Below are 18,114 nucleotides of genomic sequence, written 5' to 3'. Positions count from 1 at the left end.
AACTAAATTGAACTATTATTAAACTAAATTGTAAACTATTATAATGATATTAATTTTTGTTTCAATAGTATATATATTAAATGTATTATCAAGGGATCGTTTCTTTTTTTTAAATAATTACATTAATAAGTAACATTATATTAATAAGCTATGTTTGAAAATTTATAACTTTTTTTATATAAAAATTGAATAGTAACCACGTTTTTAAACATTTTTAATTTTTAAAGTCGATTATAAAATATATACATATACTTTTTGAATATTTAGCGTAAAGAAAGGATTTAATACAATGAAATATATTAATTTCTAATATGATGAAATATTAAGATTTATTCTTATCTTATATCATTCTTGAATTTATATGTAAATATTTCTCTCTCAGATCTTGCTTTATATATTTTTTAAAAACATAATAATATATAGTATAATAATGAAAACTAACACATAATATTAATAAGACAGAATAAGACAATTGAGAAGTAATGAATGAATAAAATTGGTGGAGTTTAATGGTGATAAATTTATTATTTTGATGAAATATTGTTTACATCTTAATATAAAATTAAAGCAAAAAACAGATATCAATATGAATATAATACATCTTATATTTTACTCTTATTATTCACTATGCCTTAACATTTACAGATTTTGATTTATATATTATATTATCATAACATGAAAAGATTTTCGGCAATAGCTAAATTAATAAGAAAACTTTCTACAGCCGGTGCTAAGTTTTTCTCTCTAAATATTTCAATAGAAATCATCTTTCTGCCATCTGGAGCTTGAATTGTCGCTAATGAGGTTAATTGATTTAAAAGATCTTGTGTTTTATCGCTTATCTCAGAAATAATTTGTGTTTCTGTGTAGTTTTGATTTTCGCTTAGCTGAACCATAAATAAGGCTATTTCCTTGTGAGTTTTTGTCATTGTCAGACTTTCTAAAATAATGAATAAAAACAAATTACTAGAAAATATTAATTTTATTTAAAATTAATAAAAATAAATTTTTTTTATTACCTTTTGCATGCGGTGCTACAGTAATTTCTCGAGCAGGAATGTTTACGAGTAAGTCGTACAGGTCTGTTCTTGATGATATTGAACTATTGCTGCAGCCTGCCACATAGTGTGAATATCTCTATATGTAACAATAATAATATTTATAAAATACAAATAATACATATTAATATATACTATTAATATTAATATATAAAAATTAATATTAAATAATAATTATAATAATAATAACATAACAATAAGTAACAATAATATACTGGTTCAGTCCATTTTAAATAGTCTACATTTTAGAAATTGTCTACTTTTTATTTAAAATTTCTTACTATCAAAGATATAATCTTTCATAGGGTGTATACCTTCAATTCAATCAACTCGTCGTTTACTAAATCAATCCAGGGAAAGAGATTGTCAGTAACTTTTCTATGTTTCATTAATGCAGGAAATGTTCTTATCCATTTAAGAAGTTGCTCTAGGCTGTGATGATAAATAATGATCTTTTTTTTCAATAAGAGAGCAGTATATATCAAAATTGTTTCTAATTCGAATGTTTTAATCAGTTCTTTGATGTTAGTACCAGCTGCAAATCGATGAGTATTAAAATCATCAGAGACAAATGTTCCATTCTCCTGTGTCGAACAGGATCCTTTTGTGAATACAGAAAGATATAGTTGTAGAATCTCTGTTGGTTTTCCTGTTTTGCAATACATCTTGCTAAGAACTCGTGAAAGCACTTCGTACTTTTGTGGATTAAAATCCTTTGCAAAAAGAACCAATGCAAATTGTTTTACCTGAAATAATTACGAAAAATTAGAAGAATATGAAAACTCTTGAATGTATGATAAAATTATTTTTTACACGAAGAAAATAGAAACTCTTATATGGATAATTACCTTTGGTAATTTATCAGAGTCAAATACTTCACTGCAATGTATATAAAACCAATCATGGCCGTGTCTCGCACACACAAATACATGAGGAGAACTATGTTCTAATTTCATATTGCATTTTCTTGTGACTACAGTCTTCTGAGATTCCGTTACTGCGGGATACGACCATGTCCACAAGCTATCTCCATTACAGTCTTTCTCTAAAATTTTTATTCTGAATTAAGCATATTGAACAATGCAAATATTTGATAATGCACATGAAAATAATTCATTTATATATTTGTATTCTTATCTAATGTTTTTATTTATAGAAAACTATACTATACCTATTATACTACAAGATAGTAAATCCGTTAATGGTGCCATTTATAGATTCTTTTTAATAATTAACTGACAATAATAACACTGTTAAAAACAATTAAAGTAATTATCATTCTTTATGCTTTTATATAATGTGTGAAATTATTATATTATTATATTTTCTTTTAATATAATATATTCTTTATTTGCGTTATTATAAATACTATCAATCTAATAGTAAATTATGGAAACATGTTAGCTATTGTTCTATCGTACATAATGCTTTTTTTTTTTTTTTTTTTGTGGAGAGTGTTCCAACGTGGAAAGATTATTTAATACGTATATTGCACACAAACAAAAATTGAGGTTAGGCTTAAATAGTCGACAGTCGACAGTCGACACCTTTCTGTCAGCTGCAATCAGCTGTAGAAGCTGTGGAAGGGAGAACAGGAAATTTGCACATAACATACGTATTTCCTGAATTTAATATTTTATTTAAAATGAGATAGGTGTATACTTTTCGCAATTTATATGATTAAAAAATACAATTGAGAAGAAAGTTATTGTTATCTTCATATTTTCACTTTATTTAATATATTTAGTTTAAAATTTTCTTTAAAGTTTTAATTAAATTTGAAATTGTGACTCAAAATAAAATAAAGAATTTCTCGAATAACGTTATTTTTTCTTCTTTATAATTCTATAAAGATTTTATGTGTTTCCAAATAATAACGCAAATATTTAAACAAGATTTAAATAATTAATAAACATTAATAAGTATATATATATATATATATATATATATATATGTATATATATGTATATATGTATAAATCTCTTGTGTCAGAGGTAGTGCGTATTAAATCAAGTAAAACATTTTTCTACCGTTTTCTTTACAATAATTAATAAGAAATTAATTTTAAAAAATTAGCTAGAATTTGTTATTGCTGCATAATTTTTTTTATATATAAAAATTAATTAATAAATTTATTTATTTATTACTAGTAAGGACGCATTTATATACAAACACATTATTAGTAAAATAGATATGGAATAAAATATATTATTATAGTTTCCATAAACAAAAAATATATAATTTGTACGCATTCTTTAACTTTATAATATGTATTATATATACATATATAATATATATATATTATATGTGTATTATATATTATATATAATATGTATTATATATAATTCTCTTTCTACATTTACTTTTTGATAAATATTAAAAGGGAAACGAAAATGTGTGTGTGTGTAAAAGACACGCGAACAATTATTAATTTCAATTTTTTAAGATTTAAATTAAAAATATTAATATGAACTAAATAAATTTAATATACATATAATATCTATTATATAAATTATCATCTTATCCGATGTGCATAGGATAAAAACAATAATAGCTATATGAACGAATATAACGAACAGATTTATTTTAAGATTCGCATTAATCTAATAAAATACATCGTGAATACTTGTGTTTCACGATTTTCTATCTAAATTTCAATAAGATTTTAGTTTATAATGTTTTTATTAATTTTTTTAAAGCGACTTTTGTTATCAATATCGCGATGCTTTTAATTATTCGATTATTGTTTGCTGTTAATATTTATAGAAAATAACAAAAGTGTAATGTGAAAGACTGGAAAGATGTATAAGATGATAAAGCCTTATCATTATTATTAATTATTATTAACCATTATGAATGTGTCGATAAAAGATCGCAAAGATGATGCTTACACTACTCGGTACTAATATTTTTATTTATTAAAATCGTTTTAGTTGATCATTTTGAATGAGCAAATTGCCACTTGACTATCGGGAGCTTTTTCAAAAGGTTTACTTTCATCGGGTGCCTTATATTGATTTACTTGATATACCAACATTGTGTCATACTCGTATACGTCCGTGCCAAGTTGCTGCATAAAGTTTACATAAAAAATAAATTAGTAATTCTCTCAGTGATATATATATATATATATATATATATATTTAATAATAAAATATAATTTTCTATAATTCGTCACAAAATTTGGCACAGTAAAATCGATTTACAATTTTATGATATAATATAGAAAAAGTTATAAAAAATAAAATACATATTAATATATATACATCTATTAAAAGATATGATACATCAAATTATAAATAGAATTCTGTGTTGAATTTTATCGCGAATTATAGATTGTTTAAAACGGGCTGAAAAATTGTCAATTGGATTTATCATTTACCTGAGTGAGGGGACTAGTATTTGTAGTGAAAATTCCAATGTATCCTTTTTGTTGAGTTAATTGGATAGAGTAATCTTCCATCTGTCTCATTACTAATACGTTTTCCGCGAAATTTAAGTCGCTGCATGTCGCCATCATAATATTGTGAAGAATTTTGCCCTTGCCTTTTGGTAATTTGTTATCTCTGATTGGTCCCTCTAGATACTCGAGGAAGTCGAATATAATCATTAATTTAGAGCTCAACATTAGTTCAGGCTCATCCCAAAGATCAAAGTTAATGTTAACTCCGATCGTTTTGCCACTTTGCGTTGATTTTATCACGAAACTCAAGTCCTTCTCTACGAGAAAATCCCATGTTTTTTCCATCAGTTCCCGATAATCGGTTCTTTTTAAGTTCGGTATTAACCATTGCTCCAAATCGGCTTTCGTATAAAAGCTTTCTGTGATTATTCTACGAATTTAAAAATATATCTATTGAGATGTACACAAAACAGTGTGTTATAAATATATACGGATTGATAATTGAATTTGGAATGATACTCACTCGATCGCGTCTTCTTTGTGACAATCGCTTAACGATTCAAAAATATATGGTTCCTGGTCGATTCTTTCCTTCAGAGGTTTCTCTTCAGAAGATATGAGTTGCATGCGATCCAATACTTCGGCCAGATCTTTTGCTTTGATAAAATCCGTGATGCCAATTTGATAACCTTGGTCCCTTAACTTGGTCACGGTGTAAATGGAATTTAAGGAATTTCCACCGAGCTCGTAGAAATTCGCATGCAGGGTCACTAGCGCACGACTATTATGTCCGATTACGGATGCGACAGTTGGAAAAAGAACTCGAGCTTTTGTAAGATCTTGATCTGACACACTGCTGTAATCGCAAATCGTAGCAACGTTGTCTTCTATAAAATAGAATTTTTCATAAACTTAATATGAGTCAGCTAATAATAGATCCTCGCTTTAAAAAATAGGTCAGTTTTAAAAGGGATTTCTTTATTTATTCAGTTAAAAGAAATCGAAAGATGACTCATTCAAGTCTAATTTTTTTTTAGTTTTTAAAAATAGAAATTATAACTTAAAAATATTGGAATTTTGTTTTATTCTTTCTTAAAAAAATATTTTTATTTTAATGTAAGATTATAATTACTTGCTGAAATAATTCACGACATTTAATTGCTCGATAAGAGATAAGATAAAATGAATTTTTTTTTATCTTACATTCTCTTGAGTTATTGTAATTTATATTAGAAGAGATTAGCTAATATGATGTGGCAATAAAAAGGAATGGAAAAGATAAAAAATTCTTAGAACCGGTTCTGAATATATATTAGTAATATGATTCCATGGTGAACTCTTAATAATAATCTTGTAATATCTCTATTTTTACATATAAAAATTAAATATTTATAAATATGTTTATACGATTGATGTATTAATTAATGTATTAATTACTTACATCGTGATACTTCAAGAAGGCATATATATGTATATAATATATGTGACATTTTGCTTGACAAAATGATATAAAATCACTGATCATTAATTCGACGTACCAATATTAGGATAAGATGATTCATATTGCTTTAGCAGCGTCTGTCGATCCGTTTTCCCATTTATTAAAAGAGGTATGTGATCAATAACAAAAATTTGCGGGAACATATATGGGGGTAATGTTCTTTGGAGGAAACTTTCAATCTCCCAGCTGGATAGAGTCGTGTCATCAGCTATGGTTACAAAAGCTATTAGTGCCTAAAAGAAAATATAAAATATAAAATTTAACATTAGGAAATCAACTAGGTTTTTCTTAATTGGACAATGTATATCTTTAAAATATTGCAAAAGTTATTCACGAAAAATCGTTTAGATTGCATAAAGTTATACATACTATTTGGAAAAACAGCATTTATAAAGTATCTACATTTTAAAGAAGTTTTTGTAACATGCAAAATAGTACGCGAACAAAAATATTTAAAATTATATTTAAAAATATTTAAAATCATATTTAAGAATATTTAAGATTAATTTTATATATAAAACGACTAGAAAATTTTAAATGTTAGATATTTGTGTGTGTGTACGAACCTTAGAAGAGAATTATATTTCGGAAATAATAAAAAGAAAGTTTTAGAGCATTTTATTTTACTTTATGCATACACACATTTACCTGCGACAGTTCACCAGGCTTATGACAAAGAACCACGACTTTATTGATACCAGGTATCCTAACAATTATCTTTTCGACTTCTGTAAGATCGACACGATGACCTCTAATCTTGATTTGCGAATCCATTCGTCCCTCGTAAATTAACAAACCTTTGACAATTTTAGCGTAGTCGCCGGTACGAAAGATCTTTGGATATTCTGCACACAAATTAACATATTCATTTGAATTATAGCAAAGTAAACTTTTCGAATTTAATAGATCAATATCCGATATTATATCACGTTATTTTATCTCTCTTACCTGGATCGATAGCGTGAGGATTGTCCAAAAATTTATGTGTGTCTTGTTCGCATATATAACCCGCGGCAAGATTCCTTCCTGCCACAATTAGCTCACCGACTTCTCCCTGGGGAACAAATCGCATGTCCTTGTTTACAAGATAAATTATGCAATTATCGATAGGATCTCCTGCAACAAAAGTGCCTCAAATATGATATAGATTATAGATGTTGTCAACGATAATTTTTTTATGATTTATCTTTTTTTTATTAGCTACATTCGATGGCTAATCAATAACCGGTTTACTAGAAGTTTAGATATCAACAGGATATCAAGTCATTGCTATTATTATTTCTTCATTAATTTATTATAATCAATGACGTATCAATTTTTAAGTCATATTCGACATAAAAATTCAGATAAAAATTATCCTTACCGATTGGCACTTTCTCCATTCCTTGTAATTGTGTGCGTTTGTTCAAAAGATAATACGTGACATCACCCATGACTTCTGTGCTGCCGTAGAAATTAGCCAATATTTTGTCCTTGTTGCTAAACGTAGCAAAAAATTGATCAGCCAACGCAACTGACAAAGTTTCTCCTGAACAGATCCAGAGTCTTAAGCGATCGAGAACATTGTCAGTATTCTACGCAAAATGACAATAAATTATATTTTACTTATGTATATTAATTTTAGTTATACAATATATTAACTTATTATATTAATTGCTCACGCATTGTAGACATATTATATTTTAACGTGGCGCGAAAAATGTAGAGCTGATTAAAAAATGTTTTAAGTTGTTTCGAAACATTCGTGCAAGCGATGATCGATAATTGCATAATTCTTGCTAATTAGAATAATTAATTTAATCTGATTTAAAATGTCTTGTTGAAATGCCAAGAGTACAAGGTTATTCGAAGTTTTCGCTAGCCTTTAAGAGGAAAAGCGATACGTTCGCTGCACATTCTACATTCTACATTCTACATTATTGATTACACTTACATTTCGCACGCAGTGAGCTATGATTACCGTCATGAGTTATTAGAGATTCTATTTATTTTAATAGTCAGGGGATCAAATAAAAAGTGCAGTATTAATCTTTATCTAGTTGTATCCTTATACGACGTTGCGTAAATTCAAGATTAAAATTCCGAGAAATTTACGTAATAATAGCAAGTTTCTCTATCTTATAAAAGAAATAAATGTGTAGAATATAGTTGTTTACTCACTTGCAAACCCAAATACATGAGCAACGAATGCAACAACGATGGCACAAGGACTAAGCGTTGTATCTGAAACATGGATGGTTTTAATTTTTCATAAATTATATCACGCGTACATAATTTACGCATGCACATTTAAATTATGTTAAAAAGATGATATAAATAGCTGTGTAAGATTTCAAATAGACTTTGATTGAACATAGATTTTCTCGATTTGTTGGATTTATTTAATTCATTTCTAAATTGTTAGAGTAAATTATCTGCTAATAATAAATATATTAAAATTATTCCCTTTAAACAAGTTTTCTGTATAATTCTTTTTTTAAATAAACCAAACATATAAAAAACTATCATCTTATAAAGTGACAGTAACTAAATTTAATTTATATAAAATATTTTTTTATATATAATACATATAGGATATTTTCTAATAATAAATTTTCTAAAATATACAAATCTTTGACATATTAGTGAAATTGTTCCGAGTAAAAATATACAAATATAAATTATATAATAACTAATTAGAGTCTCAAAATGAGTTGGCGATGAGAGCCCGGGCGCAGTTAATAAGGCGCATATTTATTTAAATGAGTAAACTTTAATATAAAGATAGTTTACATAGATAATGATACATAGCGATGATAGCGTACGTTTCGGCTCTTTCTTTGAGCCTTCTTCAGCGGATACAATTAAAAGATTGACTGTCTATTAGACGAAATTTATCCCTCTTATGTGAGTCAAACCAGCAGACAGTTACATACAAGAATTATTGAACATCGTAACCATATTAAAAGAAATACAGCAAATCGTTCTGTCATTACCGAACATAGGCTCGAATTTAACCATGATTGTAATTGGGACGAAATACAAATTTTAGATAGCGAACCTATTCTTGAAAAAAGACTCGTCTCCGAAATGCTATATATTAAGAGACAAAAAAACAGCCTAAATTCACACACAGATACAGAACTATTACCATCTTCTTATTTTACTGTAATTAATAGATTGCCCAAGATATAAAAAAGAGAAAAAAAGGGAAACATCTTCATGTGTTAGTCCTTAATTTATTAAATATCTAGCATATTATAGTGTTTTCTTTTTCTTTTCTTTTTCTCGTGACTTTCAGTTTTTAATTAAAACGTTTATTTATTGTTTATACACTTAACTTTTATTTGACTATTATTCGTTAGCTGACTCCTTTGACTTTTACATAACGTACCGGTTTGTCATGTTTATCCTAGATTTAATTTAACCACTCTCCTCACGATGAGTGATATCAGTAACCGAAAATAACTTGAGAATATAACTCTAAGAATATTAAACATTTAGTATGTTAATGCGATCGTTCTGCTACACTTTAGACAACTCCACACTTCCGTTACAATTTTCGACCCTGTACAATAATGAGATCTACAAATTTGTAAGTTATTTTGATCCGTTCTTTTTTGTTATATAATACTTAAAAAAATTTTAACATTTACAATAAGCTTCCTTCCATAAAAAAAGTGAATTTTCACCTACAGATTTTACGACATGAATATATTTCTCATTATCGACTTCCTGGGCTTATCTATCCAGTGAAGAAATAACGTCGAGATTAGCTGAATATAATATGGAAGGTAGCAGTCTTTCACGTCTTGAACATCACAAACTAAATTTCGTCTAATAGACAGTCAATCTTTTAATTGTATGCGCTGAAGAAGGCTCAAAGAGAAAGAGCCGAAACGTACGTTATCATCGCTATGTATCTCATTATCTATGTAAACTATCTTTATATTCAAGTTTACTCATTTATATAAATATGCGCCTTATTAACTGCGGCCGGGCTCTCATCGCCAACTCATTTTGAGACTCTAATTAGTTATTAAATTTTAGCAGAGCCGTAACGATTGTTTTTTACTTTCATTCAATTATTTAATTTATAAATTATATATTTTTTTAATATATAAATTGTATATAATTGATATTTATATGAGAGAAAAAATTTTAACTTTATAATAAATTTATAGTAGTATGTAGTAAATAATTTTTGAGAAAATAAAATAATTATAATAATTATAATATAAGTAACTTATTTGATTTTTACATTAGATATTTCTTAAAATATCTATGTATATCTATATATGTTTATTCGAATAGATAATTTTTGTACGACAGCTTTTGTTATAATTATAATAAATATTTAATAAATATATTAAAATTGTAATAAATATATAATCATTTTATTTTCATAATTTTTTTTCTATATCTACTTACAAGTAAACCTACCCAAGTGTTACACTCCGATATTTGTCAAATTTGGCACAAATATAGAACTACCAAAAATATTTGATATATTTTTGGTAGTTCTACATTTGTGCCAAATTTGAAAAAAATCAGAGTGTAACATTTGGGTATGTTTACTTGTTATAGTAGAACTAATAATTATTTTCTACTTATTATTAGAATCATCTCTCAACAAATTGTCAAAGTTTTTTACACTTATTATAAAATATTCTATATTGTTGCAATTATTGCGCAATAGATTAACAAATTTTAAAAGTTACCTGATGTTTCTCTAAGAGTGGTACAAATCTTTCCGGATCTTTTGTTACACTTTTCGGCACAATTACTAATGTACGGCCCTGTAGAAGGGGTCCCCAAATCTCCGGGACACTATCGACAAATGTGAGAGCAGTCTTGAAAACGCATCGTTCTTCGCCATCGACATACGGAAGCTCTCTCCATTGCCATTGTAGACGATTCAATAAAGTAGCATGTGGTATAAGCACACCTTAAAAAGATAATTTGATAAATAATATCACATGTATATACAATCAGACTTTATTTCGCAGATTTTATTTCATATAAGCTCTAAAATTATAACGACATTCTTGGCCGCGTGTAATTTTTTTTGCAACTGAATTAAAACTGATACTTTTGCAACAGAGATAATGGTTCAATGACGCTTTTTTTATTTGCCGTGTATCATAATACTGTAAAACTATGCCATGTGATATTCGCAGCATTTTAAGGACATTCACAAATTAGTGGCGTGTGCGATAGAAAAACAATTATATACATCTTTTGACTTATGAAAAATAACTAGTAGTGTTAATGCATATTTTTTTTACATCGCGTATTGTATAATTAATATGAATATGATGTTACCTTTTGGAATTCCTGTACTCCCGGAAGTATAAAGAACGATGGCGAGTTGATTCGAGCACTTTTTAGATTTTAATGCATCTTGTTGTTCTTCTTCAGCTTCTTTCAAAAGTTGTTCGTACGTCACGATCGAGGCTCCCTCGTAAATTGACAAATCCGCTAAAAGCGGAGTCATATTTTTTATGCAATGAATAATCTTACGGAAAATGTTCTTATTTCGAATTATCATAGATTGGAATTAAACTCAAAGTCTTTTCACGCGTAGTTATATGACGAAATAATAAAATGTATCAACATATTTTGGAAATATTATACTTTGAAATGAAATTTTATTATACTATTTTCTTTCAAAGTAACCATCTAAATATGATTTTGCGCAAAAAAATTGCGTATTAACATAACTACAAGGTAAAAATTAATTGCTATATAAATATCTCACGTTCGTTATGCATTATATGCTCAATTTATTCATGAATGGATAACATTGACTTTGATTAACATACCCTTGATAATTCGCTGTTACAATGCAATGTCAAAATATCTTTAAATAAACTAGATTGAGATATATTTAATAATTTAATATAAATTGACGATAATGAAATAATTTATTGATAATAATGCGAAATTAATGTACATTAATATTAAATAAAATAAAAATAATATTTTTTATATTGTTTTCGGAACACATTTTTATTAAAAAAATTCTCAGCATTTTTTAATCTCAATATTTAGAGATATGTCATTATTGAATTAAACAAAAAAATATATTATTTTTGTAAAATTTATATTATGGACGTATATAATCTATAAGAAAAAAATGAAATAATCTATAAGAAGAAAAAGAAAATTGCTTACTTTTTTTTAAATATTAATATTAATATTAATATTTATGTAGGATTTTCATGGTGTAAAAAAGTGACATTTACCTTCTTCTTCGATTAATACTATCAATGGTTGTGCTTCTTCGAAAATATGTTTTATCCTGGACATGGGAAATTCCGCGTCCAAAGGTAGATAGGCCATTCCTGCCTTGAGTATACTAAGTAATGCAATTGGAAGGCGATGTGATGTTTTCATGCAGACAGCCACTAATGATTGAGAAGTTGTCTCAAATTTTTCATATTTTTGCAAGGCTCGTGCAAACTGATTGGTGATGTTATCTAATTCTTTGAAGGACAGCACGTATTCCTGGTTAGCATCATCTGTATGAAATTTTTAATTTCAATATTTGTATATAATTTTTTTGACACAATGTTCGTTATTAATTATCACAATCTATTTGCAATCAACTTATGAATAAATAATAAAAATATTTTTATTACAAAAAAGCTTTGACTTTTGCAAAAATATAAATCCATCAATATTATTATTTATTTGTAAATATACAATTTGTAGATATACAAAATTTATAAATGAGTAGCGTTAATTTCATTGCTGGCTAAAAATAATACTGTTTAGCAATTATGATTTAGGATAACTTCCGTCTTTTCAAGAAAAAAATCTTACCTTCGTAATATATTGCGGTTTGATTCGGATGAGCCGTTGCTGCGCAACTGAACAATTCGTGAACTAAATCTGTCTCTTTGTTTTTTTGTATCTGTTGACCCTTTAAGATGGATAGCTGCTGCAAAGTACCCATCTTCAAATGTTCGAAGCAGCTATATTGCTACGGTTAGCGAAGAGCTAAAATTTAGTTTAGAATAAAAATTAATAAGCATACATTTATAAATGCATATTAATGTTTTTGAAGAGAAAGAAAAAGTAAAATTTGCTTGAAATATCTTCTTTTCAAATTGATAATTTTAAAGATGTTAATTTTTTTATTGCGCATTAAATTCTTTATTCTACATATAGATGTAAAAATTTACATTTATTTAGAAAATCTTTGAAATAAAATCTTTGAAATAAGAAATTCCTCACGTGTGCAGAAATAAAAAATGTGAATTGTCTAAATTATTTGTAAATGTAAAAGGGATTGTTTTTCAATTGAAGTAAATATTAGTAAATATTAGTTGTACTAATTGTCTTGTCCAAAAAATAACATATTGTTACAGATTTGTTATTATGTAAGATTGCAAATTTAGTCTTGAAATTGGAGAGTATGCTATGCACATATAATTTTTGCTTCTATATCTCTAATATGATATAAACGATTACGATAACTATTTCAAAAAATTAAGTTAATAATTAATAATTGCTAATAATTTAAATAAAAATAATTTTAAATTGATAAATCTAATTCTGTTCAATAATTATTGCGCAGTAATTCTCGGAATGATGTGCAAGAATAATAATGATTTCAATTATCTGAGAAACGTCAACTATTCGATCGATTTATATCATTAAAGTTTGCATTATACGTCTAATCAATTAGCGATTCCATGAGATTAATTAAACAATTAAAATTCTTATAAAAACGATTACGATACATGTTGCAAGATAAACATTAATCCGGTTAAAAACAGTAATAAAGTAAAAACTAGTAATATTGGCTTATTTGCATTTTTGAAATATCTCGAAGCATAAATGCAACTACGGTATTAAAGCACATATTGGAAAACTTCATATGAGATGCCCGTTTCCGAGGAACTACACCGTGATAATAGCGTTACTGCCGGAAAAAAAAAGAAATCGGAATTCTCGCCTTGAATCGACGGAGAGAAGGGAAAAATTCACATTCAGAGGAAGGTTGTTCATGCACAAAAAAAAAACTGTTGTGCGTACAATGTTGCGCGTGTATGGAATTAATATCGCGTCTTGCATATAAATTACATATTTAACGCTGTACATGATATACGATATACGAGTATTAAATTAGATTTAATTAGATGTAAAGCGTATAAAACGGCGAACCGTTTAATTATAATATGTTCAATTATCATTCTAATACAAAAGATATCATTTGAATATTTTGAGATTTATCAGGAATGAACAATCTTGACGAATTATTCATATAACGCGCATTTCTGTTATCACAATTATTGAATTTAAATAATTTGAAAATGCAGAATGACCAATTACTGTTAGAGATAAGTAACGTTTATTGAATAATATATATAGCGATTGTGATCAATAACCGAATCGATTATTACGCAAGTGTATGAAAATGTGAAGTTGTGTTTTATTAACACAAACACTAGTTGCTCAAACGCATTGTCTCGCTCTAATAATATCAAGACTCAAGTAAGCATGTGTTTACGTAAATGCAAATCTTTGGAAAAAATACTAGCATGAATTTCCAATGAATTTTATCAGAAATAGACAAAGAAATTATTACTAAAACGCAGCAATTTTCATTGTAGCATTTTTTTATGCATTAATATATATAATGTCCTGTTTGTGAATTTTGCAAGTTTAAAAATAACTATAAATTATGCTTTATAGTGTTGCACTTTAAAACATGGCTAAAAACTTATCCGATAAATTACATACATGTACATATATACATATCATATGTATACATATCATATACAGTACCGGCTAAAATTATATCACCTTTTGATTTTTTCAGCATAACTTGTTTTAAAGTGCACGGATCTCTACACGAATCATAACATATTTTGAAGGACGGTATAACATATATTGAATTATAATTCAATGTTATACCAACCTTCAAAACATGTTATGATTTGATAGAGATCTGTGCACTAAACAAGTTATGCTGAAAAAATCAAAAGGTGATATAATTTTGACCGGTACTGTAATGTGTATAAGGAACTTAGAATCATTTCATGAATTTAAGAATCATTAGATTAGCATAAATCGGCTCAGTAATCTAATATTTTGTTGTAGACTTTTGAGATTTATTTTTTAGATTTTTAGAATTTACTTTTATATTTTTTAAACTATGTCTCTTATATAATGAGATTTTTCGCATTAACAATCGATTGCATTAAGACACCACTTTGATATAACGGCGTATATGGAAATAAAATATATGAACACTTCAGATATTTCTTTTAATTTAAAAAATGATGTGTATAATCTATATTCAGTTTTATACTTATTTATTTAATGTATTCATTCATATCCCGTGAAGTATCGATCTTTATAAATTTTATACGCAGTAAAAAATACAGTTATATTTATTACATGATATAATTTTGTGAACATAACTTTGTAAATATAAAAAGATTTGTATCTGTTTTTTTTATTTTATTTTTTTTGTAAAATTTTATTTGAATATGAATACTTTATTACAAATTTTACTACGCGAAAATAAATTCGGAAAAATCATGTATATTTTTATTTTTAATCGTTACAAAAATGTCTGAGGCGAACTTTTTAGATGTTAAAAATATAATTATCTTCTTGTCTTCTCTCTCTTGTCATAGAAAAATATCGGTTTCTGAATAAATATTTGTATTTATATGGTTTTTTACGATATCGTATCGTGTCAAATAGCTATTTTTTAGTTTAACAAATTATTAGTACATCACAACAAATAGCCTACGATGCTGCACTGTGTTTATAACATTCACTCACCTTGTCACTTCCTTTTTTCTTTTCTTAATGTTTAATTCCGATGATGAGTAGTTCAGTGAAGGATTAAAACTTTGCGTCGTCACACCGCCAACGAAATTGTCGAAATACGACGATTCTAGCAGGTACTTTCACTTATATATGTATATATATATATATGCGTTGCTTCTCCTTTCGTCGACCGAACACTGGCATTCCACTTTGTTAGATATTTACCACGACGGCACACGTTTCTCGTTAACTCTTCTTGTTTCTTTCTTTCTCGTCTTCTCTAGTTCCTTTTTTCCTTACTTGATTCCTTTCTTTCCGGTTATTCCGGTTATTCACTATTATAGTTATTTTCTGATTTTTTTAAATAAAACAGCTAAAGTAATTTTGTGTGACGCATAAGTTAGTAAGGTTGTATTCAGCGTGATTGTAGCGTTTGATCTCCGGCAGACTAGTGACCAAGAGAGAATGCCTTCTCCGGTTGATATGACATGTACTCTTATATAGAACCGGCGATGAGGACTCTGAATTGTTCGTTGTCCCCCTCAATGTCTTTTAGAATCACCGACGCGCATCAGCGCGAGCATGGTCTAAATTTTTTTGCCAAACATAATTCGGAGAAATTCAGTTTAAAACATCATTTATATTCTCCAAATATTGTCAGTTTCAAGATTAATTATTTCAAGTCATGATTATGTCTTTTCTTAACTCTCTCTCTTATCTGTATTATTTTCTTATTTATGTTGTTTTTATTTTATTATGATATAATATATAATAAATTACAATAAAAGTTTATTATTTTAAATGTGCTTTTATGCATGTAAATGTAAAAAATTAATTACTTTTGCATTACAATAATTTTAAATGTCACTCACAATTGGTTTTATATCACAAGTCATCACTAGTACCTACATATATTACGCGATCAAGCTGATAGTTTACAATTAAATAGTCACAAACAATCAAACATTAACAATAAATTCAGCCCCAATTGCACGCAGAAGTGCAAATCAGAATTTAAGCAGATTAATCCAATATCAATTTCGTGAAATAATTAAAAGAATTGGATTAACCTGGAAAATTGGATTATGAGTTTAAAGTCTTTCCTCAGTATTTTATAAAAGATTTTTCTCTATTTATTTTTTATTTAATATTATATGCTCACAATGTGAAACAAATAATTGCGAGAAAACTATTATTTATATTCATCATTACTATTATCTTATAATCCCGAATACTAATCAATTTATAATATTAATATTGTGAAATATATCAAATGAAGCACCATAAACGTAATATCGAATTAAAATTTTATCGCAGTTATATATATATATAAAACTGCGATAAAATTTTAATTGTTTTTTAACGCTTTTTTATATTATAATATAGTTATTTTGAAATAAATTTATATTAGTCTCTTATATGTGTATATCAATTCAAGATAAATGATATATATATATCATTTTTTTCACAATAAAAATTATATATATATATATATCATTTATCTTGAATTGATATACACATATAAGAGACTATATTATAGTTATTGTGAAATAAATTTATATTAGTCTCTTATATGTGTATCTCACTTCAAGATAAATAATATATATCATTTATCTTGAATTGATATACACATATAAGAGACTAATATAAATTTATTTCACAATAACTATAATATAGTCTCTTATATGTGTATATCAATTCAAGATAAATAATATATATATATATAATTTTTATTGTGAAAAAAATGATATATATATATATATATATTTATCTTGAATTGATATACACATATAAGAGACTAATATAAATTTATTTATATCTCGCGCATGTGTCTGACATAATCTATTTGAAATTTTTAGATTGAAAGTTTTAATGAAAGATCCTCTTCTAGGCGATCGCTTTTGCGAATTTCTTAAAAATATTGATATTATACTCTTGACTTGATATTATAAAAAAATTAAATAATCTATAACTTAATATAATTTATTAATATAATATAATAATTAATGATTTAATATATCTAATACAACGTAACATATATTTATGTGAGATATAAGGATTTATATAAAAATGATGTCATTAAAAGTATTTTACGAGTATTTCATCATATTTCATCATTGCAGTCAATAAATTGTAAATATAAATTGTGCACTTATCAATTAAAATCAACAAGTAAGCATGATTATTCCTAACATATTTGTATCAAATCGCTTCTAAAACCGGCATTTTCTTTTTATTGCTCGACGAGATTATATATAACTAGAGTTGCACTATCAGTAAATAAAGTTCTCGTATTCTCATATAATTATCTTAATATTGTAATGGCATACAAAAGTACAAAGAAATATCACGCATACGCATAAATAATTATTAACACT

The 18,114-nt window shown here is 26.6% G+C and overlaps 3 protein-coding genes across 4 annotated transcripts in view; 1 reads left to right on the top strand and 2 right to left on the bottom strand.

Annotated features, from left to right (window-relative positions):
- The window catches only part of Ethr (ecdysis triggering hormone receptor), a 103,347-nt gene that overhangs the window by 1,034 nt on the left and 84,199 nt on the right, over window positions 1-18,114 (top strand). The window lies entirely within an intron of this gene.
- On the bottom strand, window positions 531-2,703 carry LOC145939450 (putative DENN domain-containing protein 10 B). Its single transcript, XM_083043767.1, has 6 exons — window positions 2,480-2,703; window positions 2,230-2,308; window positions 1,907-2,103; window positions 1,373-1,804; window positions 1,020-1,137; window positions 531-940 (listed from the first exon to the last, which is right to left on the bottom strand). The coding sequence occupies exons 2-6, from the start codon at window positions 2,267-2,269 to the stop codon at window positions 669-671; spliced, it is 1,059 nt and encodes a 352-aa protein (XP_082899893.1). The 5' UTR covers window positions 2,270-2,308; window positions 2,480-2,703; the 3' UTR covers window positions 531-668.
- Window positions 3,469-16,200, bottom strand: E (nonribosomal peptide synthetase ebony). Its single transcript, XM_083044033.1, has 13 exons — window positions 15,749-16,200; window positions 12,770-12,946; window positions 12,190-12,465; window positions 11,267-11,422; window positions 10,663-10,889; window positions 8,123-8,185; window positions 7,326-7,536; window positions 6,911-7,078; window positions 6,611-6,807; window positions 6,000-6,195; window positions 4,985-5,348; window positions 4,441-4,891; window positions 3,469-4,128 (listed from the first exon to the last, which is right to left on the bottom strand). Exons 2-13 carry the CDS (start codon window positions 12,900-12,902, stop codon window positions 3,988-3,990), a joined length of 2,583 nt encoding a protein of 860 aa, XP_082900159.1. The 5' UTR covers window positions 12,903-12,946; window positions 15,749-16,200; the 3' UTR covers window positions 3,469-3,987.

Source organism: Prenolepis imparis, unplaced genomic scaffold, assembly GCF_030444845.1.
Source record: "Prenolepis imparis isolate NDT839.2.m4 unplaced genomic scaffold, iyPreImpa1.0 SCAF_8, whole genome shotgun sequence".
NCBI classification, from domain to species: Eukaryota; Metazoa; Arthropoda; class Insecta; order Hymenoptera; family Formicidae; genus Prenolepis; species Prenolepis imparis.
Note: the sequence above shows the minus strand (reverse complement) of the source record. Positions and strands in the feature narration are given on the sequence as shown.

What these genes read in the sequence shown, in the direction of transcription:
- LOC145939450 (XM_083043767.1), bottom strand. Translation starts at nt 2,269, where the DNA reads ATGGCACCATTAACGGATTTACTATCTTGTAGTATAATAG. An exon ending in ACTATCTTGTAGTATAATAG is followed by an intron (nt 2,104 to 2,229) that starts GTATAGTATAGT and finishes TAAAAATTTTAG; the next exon opens with AGAAAGACTGTAATGGAGAT. An exon ending in ACGAGTTGATTGAATTGAAG is followed by an intron (nt 1,138 to 1,372) that starts GTATACACCCTA and finishes TGTTACATATAG; the next exon opens with AGATATTCACACTATGTGGC.
- E (XM_083044033.1), bottom strand. Translation starts at nt 12,902, where the DNA reads ATGGGTACTTTGCAGCAGCTATCCATCTTAAAGGGTCAACAGATACAA. An exon ending in AACCGCAATATATTACGAAG is followed by an intron (nt 12,466 to 12,769) that starts GTAAGATTTTTT and finishes AATTTCATACAG; the next exon opens with ATGATGCTAACCAGGAATAC. An exon ending in CACAAAGAAGACGCGATCGA is followed by an intron (nt 4,892 to 4,984) that starts GTGAGTATCATT and finishes TTAAATTCGTAG; the next exon opens with AATAATCACAGAAAGCTTTT.